The following is an 18,378-nucleotide window of genomic DNA, read 5'->3' on the forward strand; positions in this document are numbered from 1 at the left end:
AGTAGCTGTGTGTTACTCTTTTTAGTGCATTGAAATGTCTTGAAGAATACTTATATGGTGATATTGTATCGTTTTAGAGACCTCCCCTGATGCAGCGTTCTAATAGCGAAACAGGGCCTGTCGGGAGTCTCAAATATATCTTTTCCCACGTTTAGAAGAAAGTTAATGTGGTGAAATCGATTGAACTGTTTGGATTCAATTCCCACCTGGAGGACAGTGAATTGAAGAGATAAGTGATTTGTGATTTTCTGGACTGTATATTAACAGTTTTTCAGATATTATTTTATAATGGAGTTTTTGACCAGGGATGTTTTTTCCTATGCTGCTTGAAGTTGAATACGGCAGACATAGAGGTCCTCCAGGTGAATTTTCCTTTCCCTGGAAGAAACTGAGGTCTTTTCTCCATTTATAAATACATATCCATCTCGTGCTTCACTCCTCTACAGTAGTGGATATATGCTGGAATATTTTTTGTGAGTATTTATTATATTCCTCTTGCAGTTTTGGATTATTTTGTCATTTTTTGGCAAGCATTTAGTAATGGCTACAGCCTGGCAAACTGGACTGGGTTTTACGGAAAATGAATGGCAATCTACATTACAGGCACCTTGCCTTTTTTCAGGAGATCTTGCTACACCCAATGTTTCTCTATGGGATAATTTGTTTAATCTACAGAAGGGACTGATTAAACAAGAACTCCACAGTGCCTCTTTGGTGGATTATTGCAAGAGAGAAATCATACCGAGAGGGCTTAGAATGCAGAAAGCCCCTCGTTTATATCATGAAGATGAGAATTTTGTATCACAATGGAATAGAATTTTGAATCGCTGTTCCTTAGATCTAATGGTCTTGATTATTCGCACTGCTCAAGTTAAAATTAATGAAGAAAAGATTAAGATAGATACACTATTGGAGAATATGAAAATTGAGGCAGATTTCGAACTACAAAAATCTTTAGTAGATTCTAAATTAGAGAAAGTAAAAGCAGATTTAAAGTTACAAAAAATAAAGAAATTCAAACGAGATGAAAGGGATTATTCTGATGGGTATGTATACGGGTGGATGAAAACCACGACTGAGGGATCAGAAGAACCTAATAAACCTCCAGTACGTTTTCACCTCTCGTCTAATTCCTCCTCAGGAAGTAATGGTAGTCATTTTTTAGGAAGAGGACAACAAGGCAGACGCAGAGGCCAAAGAAGATCGAGAGGCCGCTATCAAAGTGGGACTCGACCCAACACAAGATCCCAACAATAGAACAGCCAGTGGTGGTAAATCTATCCAAATATACACTCTCTTCAGATGAGCTTAATATTTTATCAAAAGGTTTAACCTTTGTCCCTGAGTCGAAATCAGATCCTTTTCAGTTAAGAGTAGACTTAGAAAAATTTTTTCGGAAGTTACAACTCCGATTACATTTTGCTCAAGATCTGAATGGATATACTGATAGATCTATTGTGAGGCAAAAATCTACTTGGGTTCCTACGGGTTTTCCTGATCCAGCTATACAACTCTATAAAGATTTAGTGCTAAAAGAAATTGAGCGTATCGAGTTAGAAAAATTTGTGTATACATGGAATACTACAAGAGGAGAGCGGGAAGCTATCTTTTCGCTACAATCAAATAAAGAGATTATTGTAAGACGTGCAGATAAGGGTGGGGCGGTAGTGATTTTGGATCGTGATAAATATCTATCTGAAATTCAGTATCAGCTTTCAGACCAACTGGTTTACACTCGATTACAAGAAGATCCGACAGATAGCTTAAGGAAAGAAATATCTGACTTAGTAGTACAGGGTTTGAAAATGGGTTTTGTAACTCAGAATGAATCTAAATTTTTGACTCCAATATACCCTAATATCCCCTTTTTTTATATACTACCGAAGATACATAAAAGTATGTCGTCTCCACCAGGGCGTCCAATAGTATCAGCATGTGGCTCTCTATTAGAACGAGTGAACCAGTATGTAGATTACTTCTTGAAGCCATTAGTTCCTTTAACCAAGTCATTTACCCAAGACACTACTCATTTTCTGAATATGTTAGCCCAATATCACCCTACGATGAATACTATTTTAGTAACATTGGATATTCAATCCTTATATACGAATATCCCTCAAGATCGAGTGCTGCAGATCATAGAAGATTGTTTGAACCATCGAGTACGTCCCCATCAAGTACCAACTGAATTTTTGATCCAGTTATTAACCATTTCACTCAAGAAAAATTATTTTATGTTCCAAGATATTTTTTATCAACAACTGCATGGGACGGCAATGGGTGCAATATGTGCTCCCTCTCTGGCTAACCTTTTTATGTCGGATTTTGAGGAGAGATTTGTATATAATTCGACATTTTTTCTAAAGTATCCCTTTGGTGTCGATATATAGACGACATCTTTATCATCTGGGAAGAATCTCTCGTAGAACTACAAAAGTTTATAGATCTTTTGAATACATGCTTACCTACAATTAAATTCACGTTATCCTTTGATTTGCGATGTATCTCTTTCTTGGATGTACGTGTTGAGATTAAAGAGGGCTCTTTTCATACTTCAGTACACCGGAAAGAAACTGATAGGAATACATTCCTAGAATTCTCTAGCTCCCATCCTCAGCACCTCAAAGAAAGTCTGCCTAATTCGCAGTTTTTGCGCTATCGTAGATTATGTTCAACTAAACATGAATTTAAAGAACAAGCGCACATTTTAGGCAAAAAATTAGCGGATCGTGGTTATCCTGAGCAATGCATTAAATCATCATATAATAGAGCGTTGAACAACCATAGAGAATACTTATTGCAATATACAGAATCTGAACCAGAACAAGATCAATTAGTCTGTGTTCTACGTCACTCCCAACAAGCAAGAAAATTTGGGAATGTTGTTAAGAAGTATTGGAACTGCTTAGCTGTTCATCCTTGTTTTAGAGATATTAAAGTATTGACAGCTTACTCTCGTAATAGAAACTTACAAGAAACCATCTGTCCAACGAGCAGAGGGACCTTGGATCCCTCTATAGCAACGAATGGTGATGAGAGGGTTGGACATGTCCACTGTGGGCACTGCTCGATATGTCAAATCACGTTAGACTGTGATCACTTTATTAACCCAGTAGACCAGAAAGTGTATAAACTTAAAACTTCTACGACATGTGACTCTAGGGGAGTTATCTATGCAATTCAATGCCCTTGTAAGAAAATTTATATAGGACAAACTTCCCGTGTGTTCAAGACCCGTATAATCGAGCATAGATCTTGCTTAAGCTGTAGAAAATCAGAGGCACCAATGGTACAGCATTGTTTAGACCACAATCATTCCTTTACAGAAATGCAATGCTGGATTATTGAAAAGCTATCTCCCTCGAAAAAAGGTGGTGACTTTCGAACATTTTTACAACAATGTGAACAAAAATGGGTGTTTAAATTAAAATCATACATAGCTACAGGTTTAAACACCAAAATAGAATGGCGTGCCTTTTTTAAAAAAAAAATTTTCTACGAAGTTACGCCCCTCTATGATGATTGGTTCAATGACCAGCATGACCTTCCGTTTTAAACCCTACCTGGAACGCCGGGCCGCCATTTCTTCCAAGAGAATCTGTGAAGCGGTAGCTCAATATTTCAATGTAAGTAGCTGTGTGTTACTCTTTTTAGTGCATTGAAATGTCTTGAAGAATACTTATATGGTGATATTGTATCGTTTTAGAGACCTCCCCTGATGCAGCGTTCTAATAGCGAAACAGGGCCTGTCGGGAGTCTCAAATATATCTTTTCCCACGTTTAGAAGAAAGTTAATGTGGTGAAATCGATTGAACTGTTTGGATTCAATTCCCACCTGGAGGACAGTGAATTGAAGAGATAAGTGATTTGTGATTTTCTGGACTGTATATTAACAGTTTTTCAGATATTATTTTATAATGGAGTTTTTGACCAGGGATGTTTTTTCCTATGCTGCTTGAAGTTGAATACGGCAGACATAGAGGTCCTCCAGGTGAATTTTCCTTTCCCTGGAAGAAACTGAGGTCTTTTCTCCATTTATAAATACATATCCATCTCGTGCTTCACTCCTCTACAGTAGTGGATATATGCTGGAATATTTTTTGTGAGTATTGACTAAAATTACGCCAGGTGTACACCTGGCTGGGCCTCCGCATTTGCGGATCGCCGGACTTGATGGACCGAAGGTCTGATCCTGAGATGGTAGTACTTATGTTCTTATGTAATGAGGTCACTAATATTAAAATGAGCACTCGGAGCAATTCTCTATCATCATTGAGTGATTCCCTAACCTTGTTGTACCACATTTGCAGCCAAAATTTGCCAACAGGTCTGAGCTGTTGTAGCCTTACTTTCTGATCAGTGTCTCAGTGCTGATTGGCTCAGGCACTGACAGGAAAGTAAGATTTGGCAGCTCAGACCCCCTTCTCCCCCCATACACACAAATAAAAAAACAAACAAACCCCAAATTGAAAATCGGCAGATGCCCACTATCTTCCGCTGGGTCACACAATCCCCCAACACTGCTACCTACCTGCTAGGAGTGCTCATTTTAATATTAATGACCTCATTGTACTACATTTGCATGGCTGTATCGGAGACTGTTAAGAAACTTGGAAAAGACCATGGTAAGCTGTTTTGATAATCCGCCGCTAAAATACATGCACACAAAACCTCACAATAGAAAGGATATCATGGCTTCTCAGGTTTGGAAGCACTACCAGCATCTGAACTCTTATGTTTTGGGGCCAGCATTTAAATTATAATTCACTATAAAATCTAAAAGAAAATATAAAAATAGCAAGGGGGGTTTAGATGCAATCAGGCTACTGTTCCCACCACTGACTCTTTAATACTATGACCAGCGAAAATGCTAGAAGCCAGCAGCGATCTTCAAAATGATTTGAGCTCCCCCTACTGATGTCACTTCTAGTTCATGGGACCAGGAAGAGATGTTAGAGGAGAATTGAGTCCAGTATGAGCAGCAAACAGTAGATGCTGCTCGCTGCTGGTGAAGTTTTTTGGAAGTATGCTGGGGAGGGTACGGTTGGTTGGAGAGCAGGGCAGGAGTGCTCAGCACTTGAGCAGTGATAAACCATGGATAATTGAAACTGCATATATGGGGGACCTCAGAGCAACAGACAAAGGAAGGAGAGATCAAGAATTATCTGAATGGGCTCCCTTTCCTAAAACTGAATAGTCAAGTTGAGGAGGCACAAGATTTTGAAGCGAGTGAATGCTTTTTTTCTTCTAAGGCTTTTATTATCAAGGATACTATAGAAAAGGCAACAATTATAGGTGATATTTTTCAATTTCTGTTGAATGAATATCAGACTCCTGAGGCAGGCCATAGGGCTGCAACACATGTGTTGAGTCTTAACATACACAATAAACAGATTGAACTCTAATGTCGCCTTCACTGTGTTTCTTGCCATTTCTTTTACTATACAGTGTCTTATATCCTGCAGTTCTCTACTAGGAATCTATGCAGTTTACAGTATAAATTTAGACTTCGTTAAGAGAAGTATAAATGTGTCATCAGTAAGGCAGAGGGTCTTAAGGATTATCTAAGATTTATTTAAGTTTACTTAGACTCGTTAAGTGAATATTCTTGCAGTTTTAAGTCTTGAAGTGGAAGTTAAAATGCAGAGGGAGTAGGGTTTTAGGTAGGGGAGGAATAAGGGATGGGGTTCTTGAATATCAAGTGTACTGATATACAGTTTGTATTTTTGGAGTGGGCATTGCAGAACTCTATGCCTCGCAAGTTATATTCATATTAATATTCTAAAAGACAAAATAAAAAGTTACAAAAATATATAAAAATGGAGGAGACTCACAATATTCTCTTACTCACTGCTCCCAGATTACATATTGTTTCAATATGAATGAATCCACATATGCTTACCAAAGTGTCTTCATCTTTCTTCCAGTAAAGCAAATCATAGGCAAAGTAAGGACCAAGGTCTTCTAGTTTGACAATAATATGCATACCATCTGTTTGCACACTTAGTTCAGGAGGGGTAAGAAAAGCTGAAAAACAGAAGGATTGAAAGTGAGTGTGGGGCACTAAGGAGCTCATAATAATAATAATAAAGTCCAAAAAAGACTTAAGTCGGTACTTGGATGATCAAAAAGACAGGTCGCCTACGTACTGAGGAGGGGAGAAGTCTTGTAAGCTTAAGTGAAGACCCCTGAGAATTCCCCCAATATAGCAGAAAACAGGCCAATACAGCTAGAACTTAAAATGGTTGCTGAAAGAGCAAAATGGACACTGACTAGAAACTGTCAGCTTTGAAAGACACTTCTGCTTTCTTGAAAGCAAGGTCAAACAGAAGGCACACCTGGAGAGAAAAACAATTCTAGTGAAAAAGAGATCTTAGCCCTATAGTGGTGGGATAAACTTATGGAAGTTTCTTAAGAAGAAGGACGAATGCTGTGCAGGAAACAAGGGATATGAGAATGCAAGAGAGCTAACCACAGAGCCGAAAAGCCGTTACGCCCAGGTGCTCGAGGGAGATTCTTGATATATTAATAGGACATTTACGGGGAAATAAGGTAGAATTAGATGAAAAAAGGCGTGACACACAGTATCACTCAATTATGCTAACCAATCCATAGATTAATAAATGAGATAAGGAATATGATTAACCAATGAAAGTGTGAAATATAACATGCACCAACGTGGGCCAGAGCTGTCAGAATCATATAAAAGAAAGCTCCTTGAACCAAGGATTCAGAACTCATCAGAAGTTCTCCATCAGTCTGGCCAGCCTGGTGTATGCTCTATTTGCTGTGTGGTTTGTTCCTGTAAGCTATTGCTATTTGATTATTAAACTCATAATTATTAAACTGTTTCCCGCACCAGGACCAGCGGGCAGGCAGGAGAAGAAGGAGGCAGGAGCCCGAAACCTGCAGGGGTGCGTGTGCTGACCCGCCCCTCCCCCAAAACCAGCAGGGGATTCTTTAAAAAGAGAGTGGCGCTGGCGGGATCTGCCTGTTTCCCACATCAGGACCAGTGGGCAGGCATGAGAAGAAAGAGGCAGGAGCCCGAAACCTGCAGGGGCGTGTGTGCTGACCCGCCCCTCCCCCAAAACCAGCGGGGAATTCTTTAAAAAGAGAGCGGCGCCGGCGGGATCTGCCTGTTTCCCACACCAAGACCAGCAGGCAGGCAGGAGAAGAAGGAGTCAGGAGCCCGAAACCTGCAGGGGCGCGTGTGCTGACCCGCCCCTTCCCTGAAACCAGCAGGGGATTCTTTAAAAAGAGAGCAGCGCCGGCGGGATCTGCTTGTTTCCCGCACCAGGACCAGCGGGCAGGCAGGAGCCCGAAACCTGCAGGGGCGCATGTGCCAACCCGCCCCTCCCCTGAAACCAACGAGGGATTCTTTAAAAAGAGAGCAGCGCCAACGGTGCTCAGCCATTCGGCACGCCAGCAAAGGCACACGGCAAAGGCGAGTGCGCCTTAGTGCACGCCTTTATGAAGCAACGACCAGTGAAGCGACGAACACGATTAACTCCAAAACATCATGATAAGTATAATAACCTGTTAATAGCTGATACTACAGTATTGCAATTGTATATCTCCTGATATAGCTGATATTATCGTATTGCACCTTCCCCTGTCTATCACCCGATTTTCTACTCCTCTTCTTCCAAGCAGATTAAACAGTAGGCAAAAATGCCAACCTTCAACAAATATCTACTGACACTGGGAATACTTTAATTAAAATGTTATAGAAGCTGGTGTAACGATGAGAAAAACCCCAATCCAATTCCTATTCATTTCTCCTGGCACAGACCAACTAAGACGAGCAAACAAACTGGCCCACACCAATTCCTTTATGGTTATTCAAAGCTAGGCCCATTACAAATAACCGTGGTTAATAGAGCTCGAAATTCATTCAAACCCCATAAAAACAAGATCAAGGAAAGAAAATTCTGGGCCCATTACGAACTACAACCCAAAACTGAGGAAATATAGGACTTCCCAACTAGATGGGCAAAGTTTAGCAAAGAAGTGTTAGATCAAATAGCACCATTCCAAACATACAAAAAGAAAGAAAGGGAACTAAATGAATGGTTCGACTCTGAATTACTAACTCTAAAATAGGAACTGAGAATACTAGAAAGAATCTGGCAAAAAACAAAGAGGAAGACAAAATACACTAGAAACAAAAAATGAAAAACTACAAAAATCTAATTAGAGAAAAATGAACAAAACACTACGCACAAAAAATAGGGACACCCAAAACAAATAGCAAATAACTGTTCAAGTTGGTAAACAGACTAACAGACACTACTCAAATCCTGCTACGGGAAAACGAATGTATACTCTCGGCAGAAACCCTTGCCACTTTCTTCAACAACAAAATCTTAGACATAAGAACGACCATACCTCCACCCTCACCCAACTTCGAATTCCAACTCGAACCCCACGAATAAGAACCCAGAGTAGACATGCTTTGGAACCATTTTGAACCTCCAGACTAGCACCAATTTCTAACCCTGTTCAATAAATATACAAAATCAAACTGCCTACTGGACGTATGTCCTTCCAAGACCTTGAAAACAGCCACACTAGATTTTAAAAAGGATCTATTTAACTGGGTAACAACCACTCTCATTAAAGGAACATTTCACGAGGAAATGGGACATATACTGATCACAGCCATCCCTAAGGATCAGAAAAACTCATTAGCCCTGAAAACCAACTACAGACCCATAGCAAGCATCCCCTTATTTACCAAGCTACTTAAAGGATTGGTCAACTTGGAGCTAGTAAACTATCTAGACAAATTTAGCATACTCAATGAACACCAATCAGGATTCAGAAAAGGTTTTAGCACTGAGACAGTCTTAGCCTCAATCCTTAATCACCTATAAGGTCTATTCAGCAAAGGAACAAGTGCACTGATTTTACAACAAGACTTCAGCAGTGCTTTTGATCTTGGTGATCACGAAATAATGCTACACTGCCTAGATGCAATAGGACTTACGGGAAGAGTAAGAAACTGGATACAGGGTTTCCTAACAAAGAGATCATACCGTGTGGTTAGTGATGGGACATAAAGTCCTGTAAGCTCAGGTGAAGACCCCTGAGAATTCCCCCAATATAGCAGAAAACAGGCCAATACAGCTAAAACTTAAAATGGTTGCTGAAAGAGCAAAATGGACACTCTGACTAGAAACTGTCAGCTCTGAAAGACACTTCTGCTTTCTTGAAAGCAAGGTCAAACAGAAGGCACACCTGGAGAGGAAAACAATTCTAGTGAAAAAGAGATCTTAGCCCTATAGTGGCAGGATAAGCTTATGGAAGTTTCACAAGAAGCAGGACGAATGCTGTGCAGGAAACAAGGGATATGAGAATACAAGAGAGCTAACCACAGAACTGAAAAGCCATTATGCCCAGGTGCTCGAGGGAGGTTCTTGATATATTAATAGGACATATACGGGGAAACAAGGTAGAATTAGATGAAAAAAGGCGTGACACACAGTATCACTCAATTATGCTAACCAATCCATAGATTAATAAATGAGATAAGAAATATGATTAACCAATGAAAGTGTGAAATGTAACATGCACCAACCTGGGCCAGAGCTGTCAGAATCATATAAAAGAAAGCTCCTTGAACCAAGGGTTCAGAACTCATCGGAAGTTTCCATCAGTCTGGCCAGCGTAGTGTATGCTCTATTACTCTGTATGCTGTGTGATTTGTTCCTGTAAGCTATTGCTATTTGATTATTAAACTCATATTACTTGAATCAGCATAAATAATAATAATAATAATAATAATAACTTTATTTTTGTATACTGCCATACCCCGAAGAGTTCTAGGCGGTTCACATTAAACAGAGATTACAAGTGGTTACATATCAAATTGATCATAGAGTTGCAAACAGCAAGGCGAGAGTAGTTACAAGTGGTTGCATATTGAATTGATCATAGAGTTGCGAACAGCAAGGAGCGAAGTGGGGGGAGAGGAGGGAGAAGGGGGAGGGGAGTAGATCAGGACGGGGGGAGGAGGAGGGTAGAAAAGAGGCATTAAGGGTCTTGGTCTCAGAATAGGTGAGTTTTGAGTGATTTTCTAAAGTCGAGGTAGTTGTAGGCCTGGAGGACCATTTGGGCTAGCCAAGGGTTTAGTTTGGCGGCTTGGAAGGCGTAAGAGAGTTGAGTGATCTATCAGTGAAGGCCGTACTAGCAGGCTCTTCAGTACCGATAATCAAAACTGGTTTTAGAAGTATCTAAAACCAGCTTAGACCTTCTCATTGCATCTGTAAGCCCAGAGTGAAAAGGGGCGTTTTTTGGGGAGTGGATAGGGCGGGAGGTGGGCTGTGCTAGACTTAGTCATCTGGCAGCCATAATCAAAAAGGTTTCACAGGTTGTCAGACAGAACTTATATGTTTTGACTCAAAGTCAAAACAGGTATAAGTTCTGAATCGGGCCGCTGAGCTGATCGCAGCTGCTGCAATCAGCAGAGTGGCCCAGGCAACCCGTCCCCCTGCACCCATAACAATCGCAGCAGGAGAGATGCCCAATCTCTCCTGTCTCCACCCCACCTCCCAAACCTCCCACATGATCGCACTCCACTGGCAGGAAGGATGCCCAATCCCTCCTGCCGGACAACTCCCCAAACCCCTGCTGCATCGTCCTGCTCACCCCCCTCCCCAACCCAGTGAAGAGCACGATCACACGGAGAGTTCAGGGGTTGTCTGGTAGGAGGGATTGGGCATCCCTCCTGCCAGTGAAGAGCACGGTCATGTGGGGGTTTGGGGGTGGGGTGGCGGTAGGAGAGATTGGGCATCTCTCCTGTCACGATGTGTTGAGTGGGGTCACAGCGGGTAGCGGCAGGAGAGATTGGGCATCTCTCCTACCGCGATCGTTGAGGGGGAGGGGGAGGGGGGATGGTTCCACAATTCTCTAACCGGTGTTGCTTATGACAGACCCTGGTTAGAGAATCGTGATTTTAGGTGAAGGACTGGCCCCTCCTTCAACTAAAAGTTCTTGTTTTGGGCGTTTGGGACTTGGGCAATTTTTTGGTTAGGAATGTGTTGCAAGCATACAAGTAGTGGCGGTCTGGGCAATTAAACTGCTAAATGTACAGGTAGGTCATTCTTTAAAAAAAAAAAACAACAACACTTTTTAGACTTTTTTTGAGAATGGACATTTCCCTGCTACCTATTTTGTACGCCTAGGGCCTTAGGCCAAAAGAGGACTTAGACATGGTTTTTGATTATGCCCCTCCAACCTTTTAGTGACAACTAAAATGAAATAAAACTGTCTTAACATATGAGTCATTATTCAAAACACCTACAATTTCTGATCAGCCAGGGCCTGTTTTAGACATGCTGGGGCCCAGGGCAGAACCTAAGGAGGGTTCTCTCTCCTTGATCTCTTCACCAGTCATTGCCACTGCACATAAAACAACTTTCAATGACTTCTTCATACAGAAAAACACAGACAGACCTTCACCAAATACAGAATAAGGAATCACAAATAGAAATAGAACTAGGAGCCCCAAGAAATTAAACTCAGCAAGTACTAAAACATTGGACATTGTAGCGTGGCCGTCCCTTAGGGTATGTCAGGGATCAACACACAACCACAATATAGCCCCGGTGTGCTTCCCCCAAGAGGGAGGAAATCCCTGTTGTGGAGGATGGGCTGGGGAGGGCTTCATTGGCTGGGAGGGTATAGATGTGCTGGAGTAGGTTTTGACGGAGATTTCGGCAGTTGGAACCCAAGCACAATACCGGGTAAAGCTTTGGATTCTTGCCCAGAAATAGCTAAGAAGAAAAAATAAAAAAATTTAAATTAAATCAGGTTGGGCAGACTGGATGGACCATTCGGGTCTTTATCTGCTGTCATCTACTATGTTACTATGTTACCCCGTTTGTAATGGTCAGGATGGCACAACACAGGTAAGTATTCAAAAGAATAAAATCTTATTTATTTGTCATTCAGTCTTGGCACCGAATGCAAAGAAAAAAGAATTTGAAGGTATCAACAACAATTGTAAGAAAACAATGCTGCACTCACCAGCCTGGTCTGGTCAACACCTGAGTGTCCAGTTCATTTCCCAGGTATGTCCTGTTACTTTGTCAATGGCAACAACAGTAGAGAACACAAGTTCAGTACTATGCAGTCCTTTTAGCACAACAAAAAAACACATATCATCTCAATACTGAGGATCTTCACTCCTTCCACTGTGCTAAGAAGCATAAGGTTGGTGGATTCACCAAATTAGCACCTCGCCAATGCAAAGTGCAAAAATAACCCACAAAACTCTCCACATAGATGACGGGCAAATCCTGCCCCCAACCTTCAGGTCTTTTCCAGCTCCAAAAAGGAAACAACTAACTGTCCAGTTAATCACAGGCTTGGCTCTGCTTATCTGTAGCAAAGCCCCTGTTTGCAGCGGCCATCTTGTAACCAAAAAAAAACTTTTAAAAAAACACACCACAATTTACTAGCAAGTTTTCTTTTCAGCAATCACAGTCAATTCACCACCCCAAATAGAGACACTTTCAGCAATAAAAACATTCCTGGAGGCCAGTAGTTCCCCCAGCAGTAGAGCAGTAAAACTAATAAAAAAGAAACTTTTGCAAAACCAAACAGCCACTTTAGCTTACTTCCATTGCTTCAGAAAGAGGAAGTTCAGGCAGGGCATTCCATTCCATGGCCTCAGGTAATCTTCCTCTGCCTCTGGGTTCTGCATCTCAACATCCTCCGGTAGCTAGGATGGTGGAGGCTCCTCCAACATGGGAGCTTCTCTGGGCTGCCTGCTTCTCTGTGACAACCAGCTCTCTAAATGCTGCAGAGATGTGGTGCCACACCCAGCCCTTCATGGGGGAAGGGCTTTGTGCAGCTCTGGCTGCCTTTCAGCCTGTTTGGTCGGCAATTCAAACATGGATGCTCTTAAAGGGGCCAAACCTCTAAGTCTAATAGATGTTGGCACTGTCATCTTAAGAACATAAGCATTGCCTCTGCCGGGTCAGACCAGGGGTCCATCGTGCCCAACAGTCTGCTCCCACGGCGGCCCCCCCAGGTCCATGACCTGTAAGTTCTCCACCACCTAAATTGTTTATACCCTAATCCTGAAGTACCCTGTACAGTAACCCTCTATTTATACCCTGTAATCCCTTTCTCCTTCAGGAAGTCATCCAATCCCTTTTTGAAACCTGTCCTATCACCTCTCCTGGAAGCGAATTCCAGGTGTCCACCACCCTCTGAGTGAAGAAGAACTTCCTAGCATTCATCTTGAATTTGTTTCCTTTCAGTTTTTCTGAATGCCCTCTTGTTTTTGATGTCCCCGCTAGTCTGAAGAATCTGTCCCTCTCTACTTTCTCTATGCCTTTCATGATTTTATAAGTCTCTATCATGTCCCCTCTAAGTCTCTGCTTTTCCAGGGTAAAGAGCCCCAGCTTCTCTAGCCTTTCAGTATATGAAAGGTTTTCCATGCCCTTTATCATCTTTGTTGCTCTTCTCTGGACCTTCTCGAGTATCGCCATATCCTTCTTAAGGTGCGGTGACTTTGGATCATTTATTATTCTATTGTCCATTTATTATGAATTTTTAGAAATCAATTTTGGACCAAATTAATTGTTTATTAGACAACCCAATGGCATTATCACATGATACTGTGCTGTTTGGTATGGTAATGAGAGCAAAAAGTCAGATTTCTTCAAATAATAACAAATTATTACTTATAGTGACTAGGGTTGCCATTCAACAAATTACCTATAATTGGCAAAACTGGAGTAGATTAAATTATAATTTCTGGTGGAATTCCTTGTGTCATATTTATAAAATGGAAAGATTTATTGCAATATAGCGAGGATGTTATAGGAAATTTCAAAGATGTGTGGGAGCAATTAACAAAATGTTGTACTGATTAGATGACTTTTTTCCCTTAAATTTACAGGTTCAATTATGAGGGGGGAGGGAGGGTAATTTTATTATTACATATTGTACAAGGTATTTGATTATATAATAGGAAAGGGTGGGAAGGGTGGGAGATAAGAGCATATCATTTATATTATTGATGATTTTTAAGTGATATATTTATTGTTAATCTGTTTTAACATATTGACTTATTGTAAGTTTGAAAATGAATAAAGATTTAAAAAAAATAAATAAGAGTAGTCATTTCAATCATTGGGTAGATATGAATATATTTATATACCATTAAATTTTTTGTACATTATTTATTAATTTTTTTGTACATCATCAATATTTCCAGTTTAATGTATCCATTCTAAGCAGTAATATTAATGTATATATGGAATAATGTTAATTAACTGATAATGTATGTAAGAATTCATCAATTAAGAGTATAAATAGATTTATGATAAATTAAAGAGGAGACATAATTGCTTGCACAGAATTCTGTATGATAGTAAGGATATATTTGTATAAGAATTGTTTTAGCTAAAACGCAGTCTTTAGGGTGAAAAATAATAATAAAACCAAGATGTATGTTATAATTGATTTTTTTTTTGTATCATGCAGAGCTTCTTAAAGAACCCTTGAAAAAGCCCTTACAGGCAAAATGGGTCCCGTCAAAAGGGGCACGCTAGATAAGTAAATGATAAGTAAAAAATGAAACATATGTTGTTTTCTAGTCTCTATTTGTTTTAAGAAAGACAACTACATAAGTTATACATAAATAGAATTGATGGCTCATATGCCACAGTATAATTGAACCCTAACAAGTGAGGCTCACAGTTGTTAAAATTGAATAACCCCCTTGCATTACCTACCTGCATTGAATGGCTTCCCCTCCTCCACTCCATTGAATCACATGACAAGATGATTTATAAAAGGACTGCAAATCTAGACTGATCCTCTTCAGTCTGGTGGGGGCTGCTTGCATCTTTGGCATGAGTAGAAAATTTGTTATCCCTTATCTCATCCTCACTGCCTCTTTACAGCACTTACAGTGCATTCTCATGTGTACCTCTGCTCTCTAGATTAGTACACAACCAAGCTTCTTCCTGGTTCCCCTTCCCTCCTTCCACTGTTATGACTCCCTTGCTCCCCCTTCTGCTGATATTAACCATCTCCAATCTCTCCCCTCTCCCCAAGCCGCTGAATTCCTTAACACCACACCACTCACCCTTTAAACCCATTGCCTCTCCCTTTCTCTTCTCCCTCTCATTCGATCATCCCCTCTCAATCCTATGTGCAACTCGCCCACGTCGCAGCAGCAGGTGCCCCCTCATCTCCCCTACCCTCACTTGTACCTTCTTCCTTCTTCTCTTGCTCTCTACTGGAGACATTAAGCCCAATCTTAGTTCTCCCAAACAACTTCCACCCTACTCTTACAATCCACCTTACTCCTACAGGCCAACCTGCAATACCACCAACCTTATTTCTATTCCATTCCTCCCACCCTCCTCCCTGCCCTTTTCTTGTGCCCTATGGAATGCATGTTCCGTTCCCAACAAGCTTGCCTACATTCATGACCTCTCTCAATCTCTCCATGACATTCATGACATCTCTCAATCTCTCCACCTGCTCAAACTAACTGAGACATGGATCTGCCCTGCTGACTCTACCTCAGCTGCTGCCCTGTGTCATGGAAGCTACCTTTTTTCCCAGGTGCCTCACACAGTTGGTCAGGGAGAAGGCTTTGGGCTGCTACTCTCACCCTCTTGCAGATTTCAACCCCTTCTCCCACCACAATCTCAATGCTCTTCTTCCTTTGAAGTCCATTTCATCAATCTGTTCGCTCCCCTACCTTTCCGAGTAGCAGTCATCTACTGATATGCCTCACTCTTCCTTCCTCACCAACTTTGACTCCTGGTTCTTCTTCCTTGACCCCTCATTCCCTTCCCTCATCCTCGGTGACTTCAACATCCATGTTGATTACCTCTCTGACTCCTTCACCTCTAGGATCCTTGCCCTAACATCCTCATTCAATCTCCAGCTGTGCTCTACCACCCCTACACACCAGAAACGATGCTGCCTGGACCTAATCCTTTCTTCCAATTGCTCGACCACCAATTTCTACAATACCATTCTCCCTCTCTCTGACCATCACCTGTTAACATTCACTATTCATCACCCCACCCCTCAGGTCCAGCCAATCTCCACCAACACATTCAGGAATTTTCAGGCCCTGGAGCCTTCTCTGCCACTGTCTCATCCCTTTCTTCAACTTCCATATCACACAAAACTCAATGAAGCTCTCCTCTCCTATAATACCATTCTCTCCTCTGCTCTAGATACCTTTGCTCCTCCAATTTTACATCTTGTTAGGCATGCCAGACTCCAATCCTGGCTGACACCCCACCTTCCCCGCAACCACTACCTGTGCCTATGTGACCGTTCTGCTGAATGTTTCTGGCATAAAGCCTGTGCACACTCTGATTTCATACACTTTAAATTCATGCTGACATCACTCCAATCTGCCCTCTCGCTGAAAAACCAAGAATACTATAATGACTTAACCCCTTCTCTTAGCTCCAACCCTTTACCATCTCTATACCACACTAAACACCCTACTCAAAGCACCCTCACATCATGTCCCCCCTTCAATTTCTATCCAAACTATGGCAGAGTTCTTCTACAATAAGATCATGAAGATTCACCTTGAGCTCTCAACCAGGCTGCCTCCCTTCCCGTCCCTTCTGCTAATCTTCCCTCAATACCTGTCACCCTCTACTCCTCCATAATCATGAAGGAGAAAGCCGTACATCATCTCTCATCCTCCAAACCAACTATCTGCTCCTCCAATACAATTCCCACTCACCTACTCAGAACTATCTCACCTTCTGTCATCCCTCCTATCTGTCACATCTTCAACCTATCACTCTCCACTGCAACTGTCCCCAGTGTCTTCAAACATGCCGTTGTCACATCCCTCCTCAAAAACCCTCACGATGACACATGCCCCTCCAACTATCGTCAATCTCTCTCCTCCCCTTCCTATCTAAGTTACTTGAACATGCTGTTTACCACTATTTCATTGCTTATTTCTCATCCCAAGCTATTCTAGATCCACTTCAGTTAGGCTTTTACTCTCTGCACTCCATGGAAATTGCCTTTACCAAAGTTTCCAATGACCTCTTCCTGGCCATATCCAAAGGCCTCTACTCTAAGCTCATCCTTCACGATCTATTTGCCACCTTTGATACTGTTGATCACTACCTACTCCTTGATGCACTATCCTCACTAGGTTTCCAGGGTTCTGCTCTCTTCTGGTTTTCTTCCTATCTCTCCCATCGCACATTCAGTGTATGCAATGGTGTTTCCTCCTCCACAGCCTTCTCAGTATTGATTGGTGTACTTCAAGGCTCTGTCCTGGGACCACTCCTTTTCTCAATCTATAATTGCTCACTTGGAGCGCTGATCTTCTCCTATGGCTTCCAGTATCAACTCCCAGATCTACCTCTCTGTACCAGACATCTCTTCTGAAACCCAGACCAGAGTCTCAGCCTGCCTGTCCAACATTGCCATCTGGATGGTTCACCGCCATCTAAAAATGAATATGGCTAAAACAGAACTGCTCATCTTCTGCCTACACCCTCCTCCCTGCTTCCTTCATTCTCTGTCTCTGTAGACAACACTCTCATCCTCCCTGTCTTGTCTGCTCACAATCTCGGGGTCATCTTTGACTCCTCTCTCTCTCTCCTTCACTGCCCAGATACAACATATCACTAAAACCTGCCACTTCTTCCTTTAAAATATTACAAAAATCCAACCCTTCCTCTCTTAGCACACTACCAAAACCCTTATCACCTCACATTTACACTACTGCAACTCACTACTCTCAGGCCTTCCACTTATAAATCTCGCTGCCCTCTAATCCATCCAGAATTCAGGTGTACAACTCATTTCATGAGAGCTGCTATACTTACGTTATCCCTATCTTAAAGTCACTTCATTGGCTTCCCATCCATTTTGGAATGCAATTCAAACTCCTCTTACTGATCTACAAATGCACTCGCTCAGCTGCCCCTCTCAGTCTCTCTTCACTTATCTCCCCCTATGTTCCCTACCCACACCCATGCAGGGCAGGATTAACCAATAGGCCAAGTAGGCACGTGCCTAGGGCCTGAAATGGTCAGGGGGGCCCGATGAAGGAGGGCATCAACATTGTTTCTTCCAAACGGCGATGAGCCCCTCTAGCATCGATCGGCAATGTGCCCCCCCGATCAGCAATGTGGGCCCCACCCCTATCGGCAACGCGGCCCCCCATCAACGGAAAGTAAGACAAGTAAGCAACAGACAACGGGAACTGTAATTGTGCAAGCGGTGCTGCTTGCCCAAAGCTTCCCTCTGATGCAGCTTACTGTTTCTGCCTGCGCACATGGTGGGATGGGGCGGGGCAGGGGTCCCAGTGTACTTGTGTGCCTAGGTGGCCCTTGATGAATTAATCCT

General features: G+C 41.9%; 1 protein-coding gene across 1 annotated transcript in view; it reads right to left on the reverse strand.

Moving 5' to 3' along the window:
* IL20RB (interleukin 20 receptor subunit beta) overlaps positions 1–18,378 on the reverse strand; it is a 317,689-nt gene that overhangs the window by 39,700 nt on the left and 259,611 nt on the right. The window contains exon 4 of the mRNA XM_033957874.1: positions 5,903–6,027. Within this exon, the coding sequence (XP_033813765.1) occupies positions 5,903–6,027 (125 nt within the window). The remainder of the gene's footprint in view (positions 1–5,902; positions 6,028–18,378) is intronic.

Source organism: Geotrypetes seraphini, chromosome 9, assembly GCF_902459505.1.
Source record: "Geotrypetes seraphini chromosome 9, aGeoSer1.1, whole genome shotgun sequence".
In the NCBI taxonomy this organism is placed as follows: Eukaryota; Metazoa; Chordata; class Amphibia; order Gymnophiona; family Dermophiidae; genus Geotrypetes; species Geotrypetes seraphini.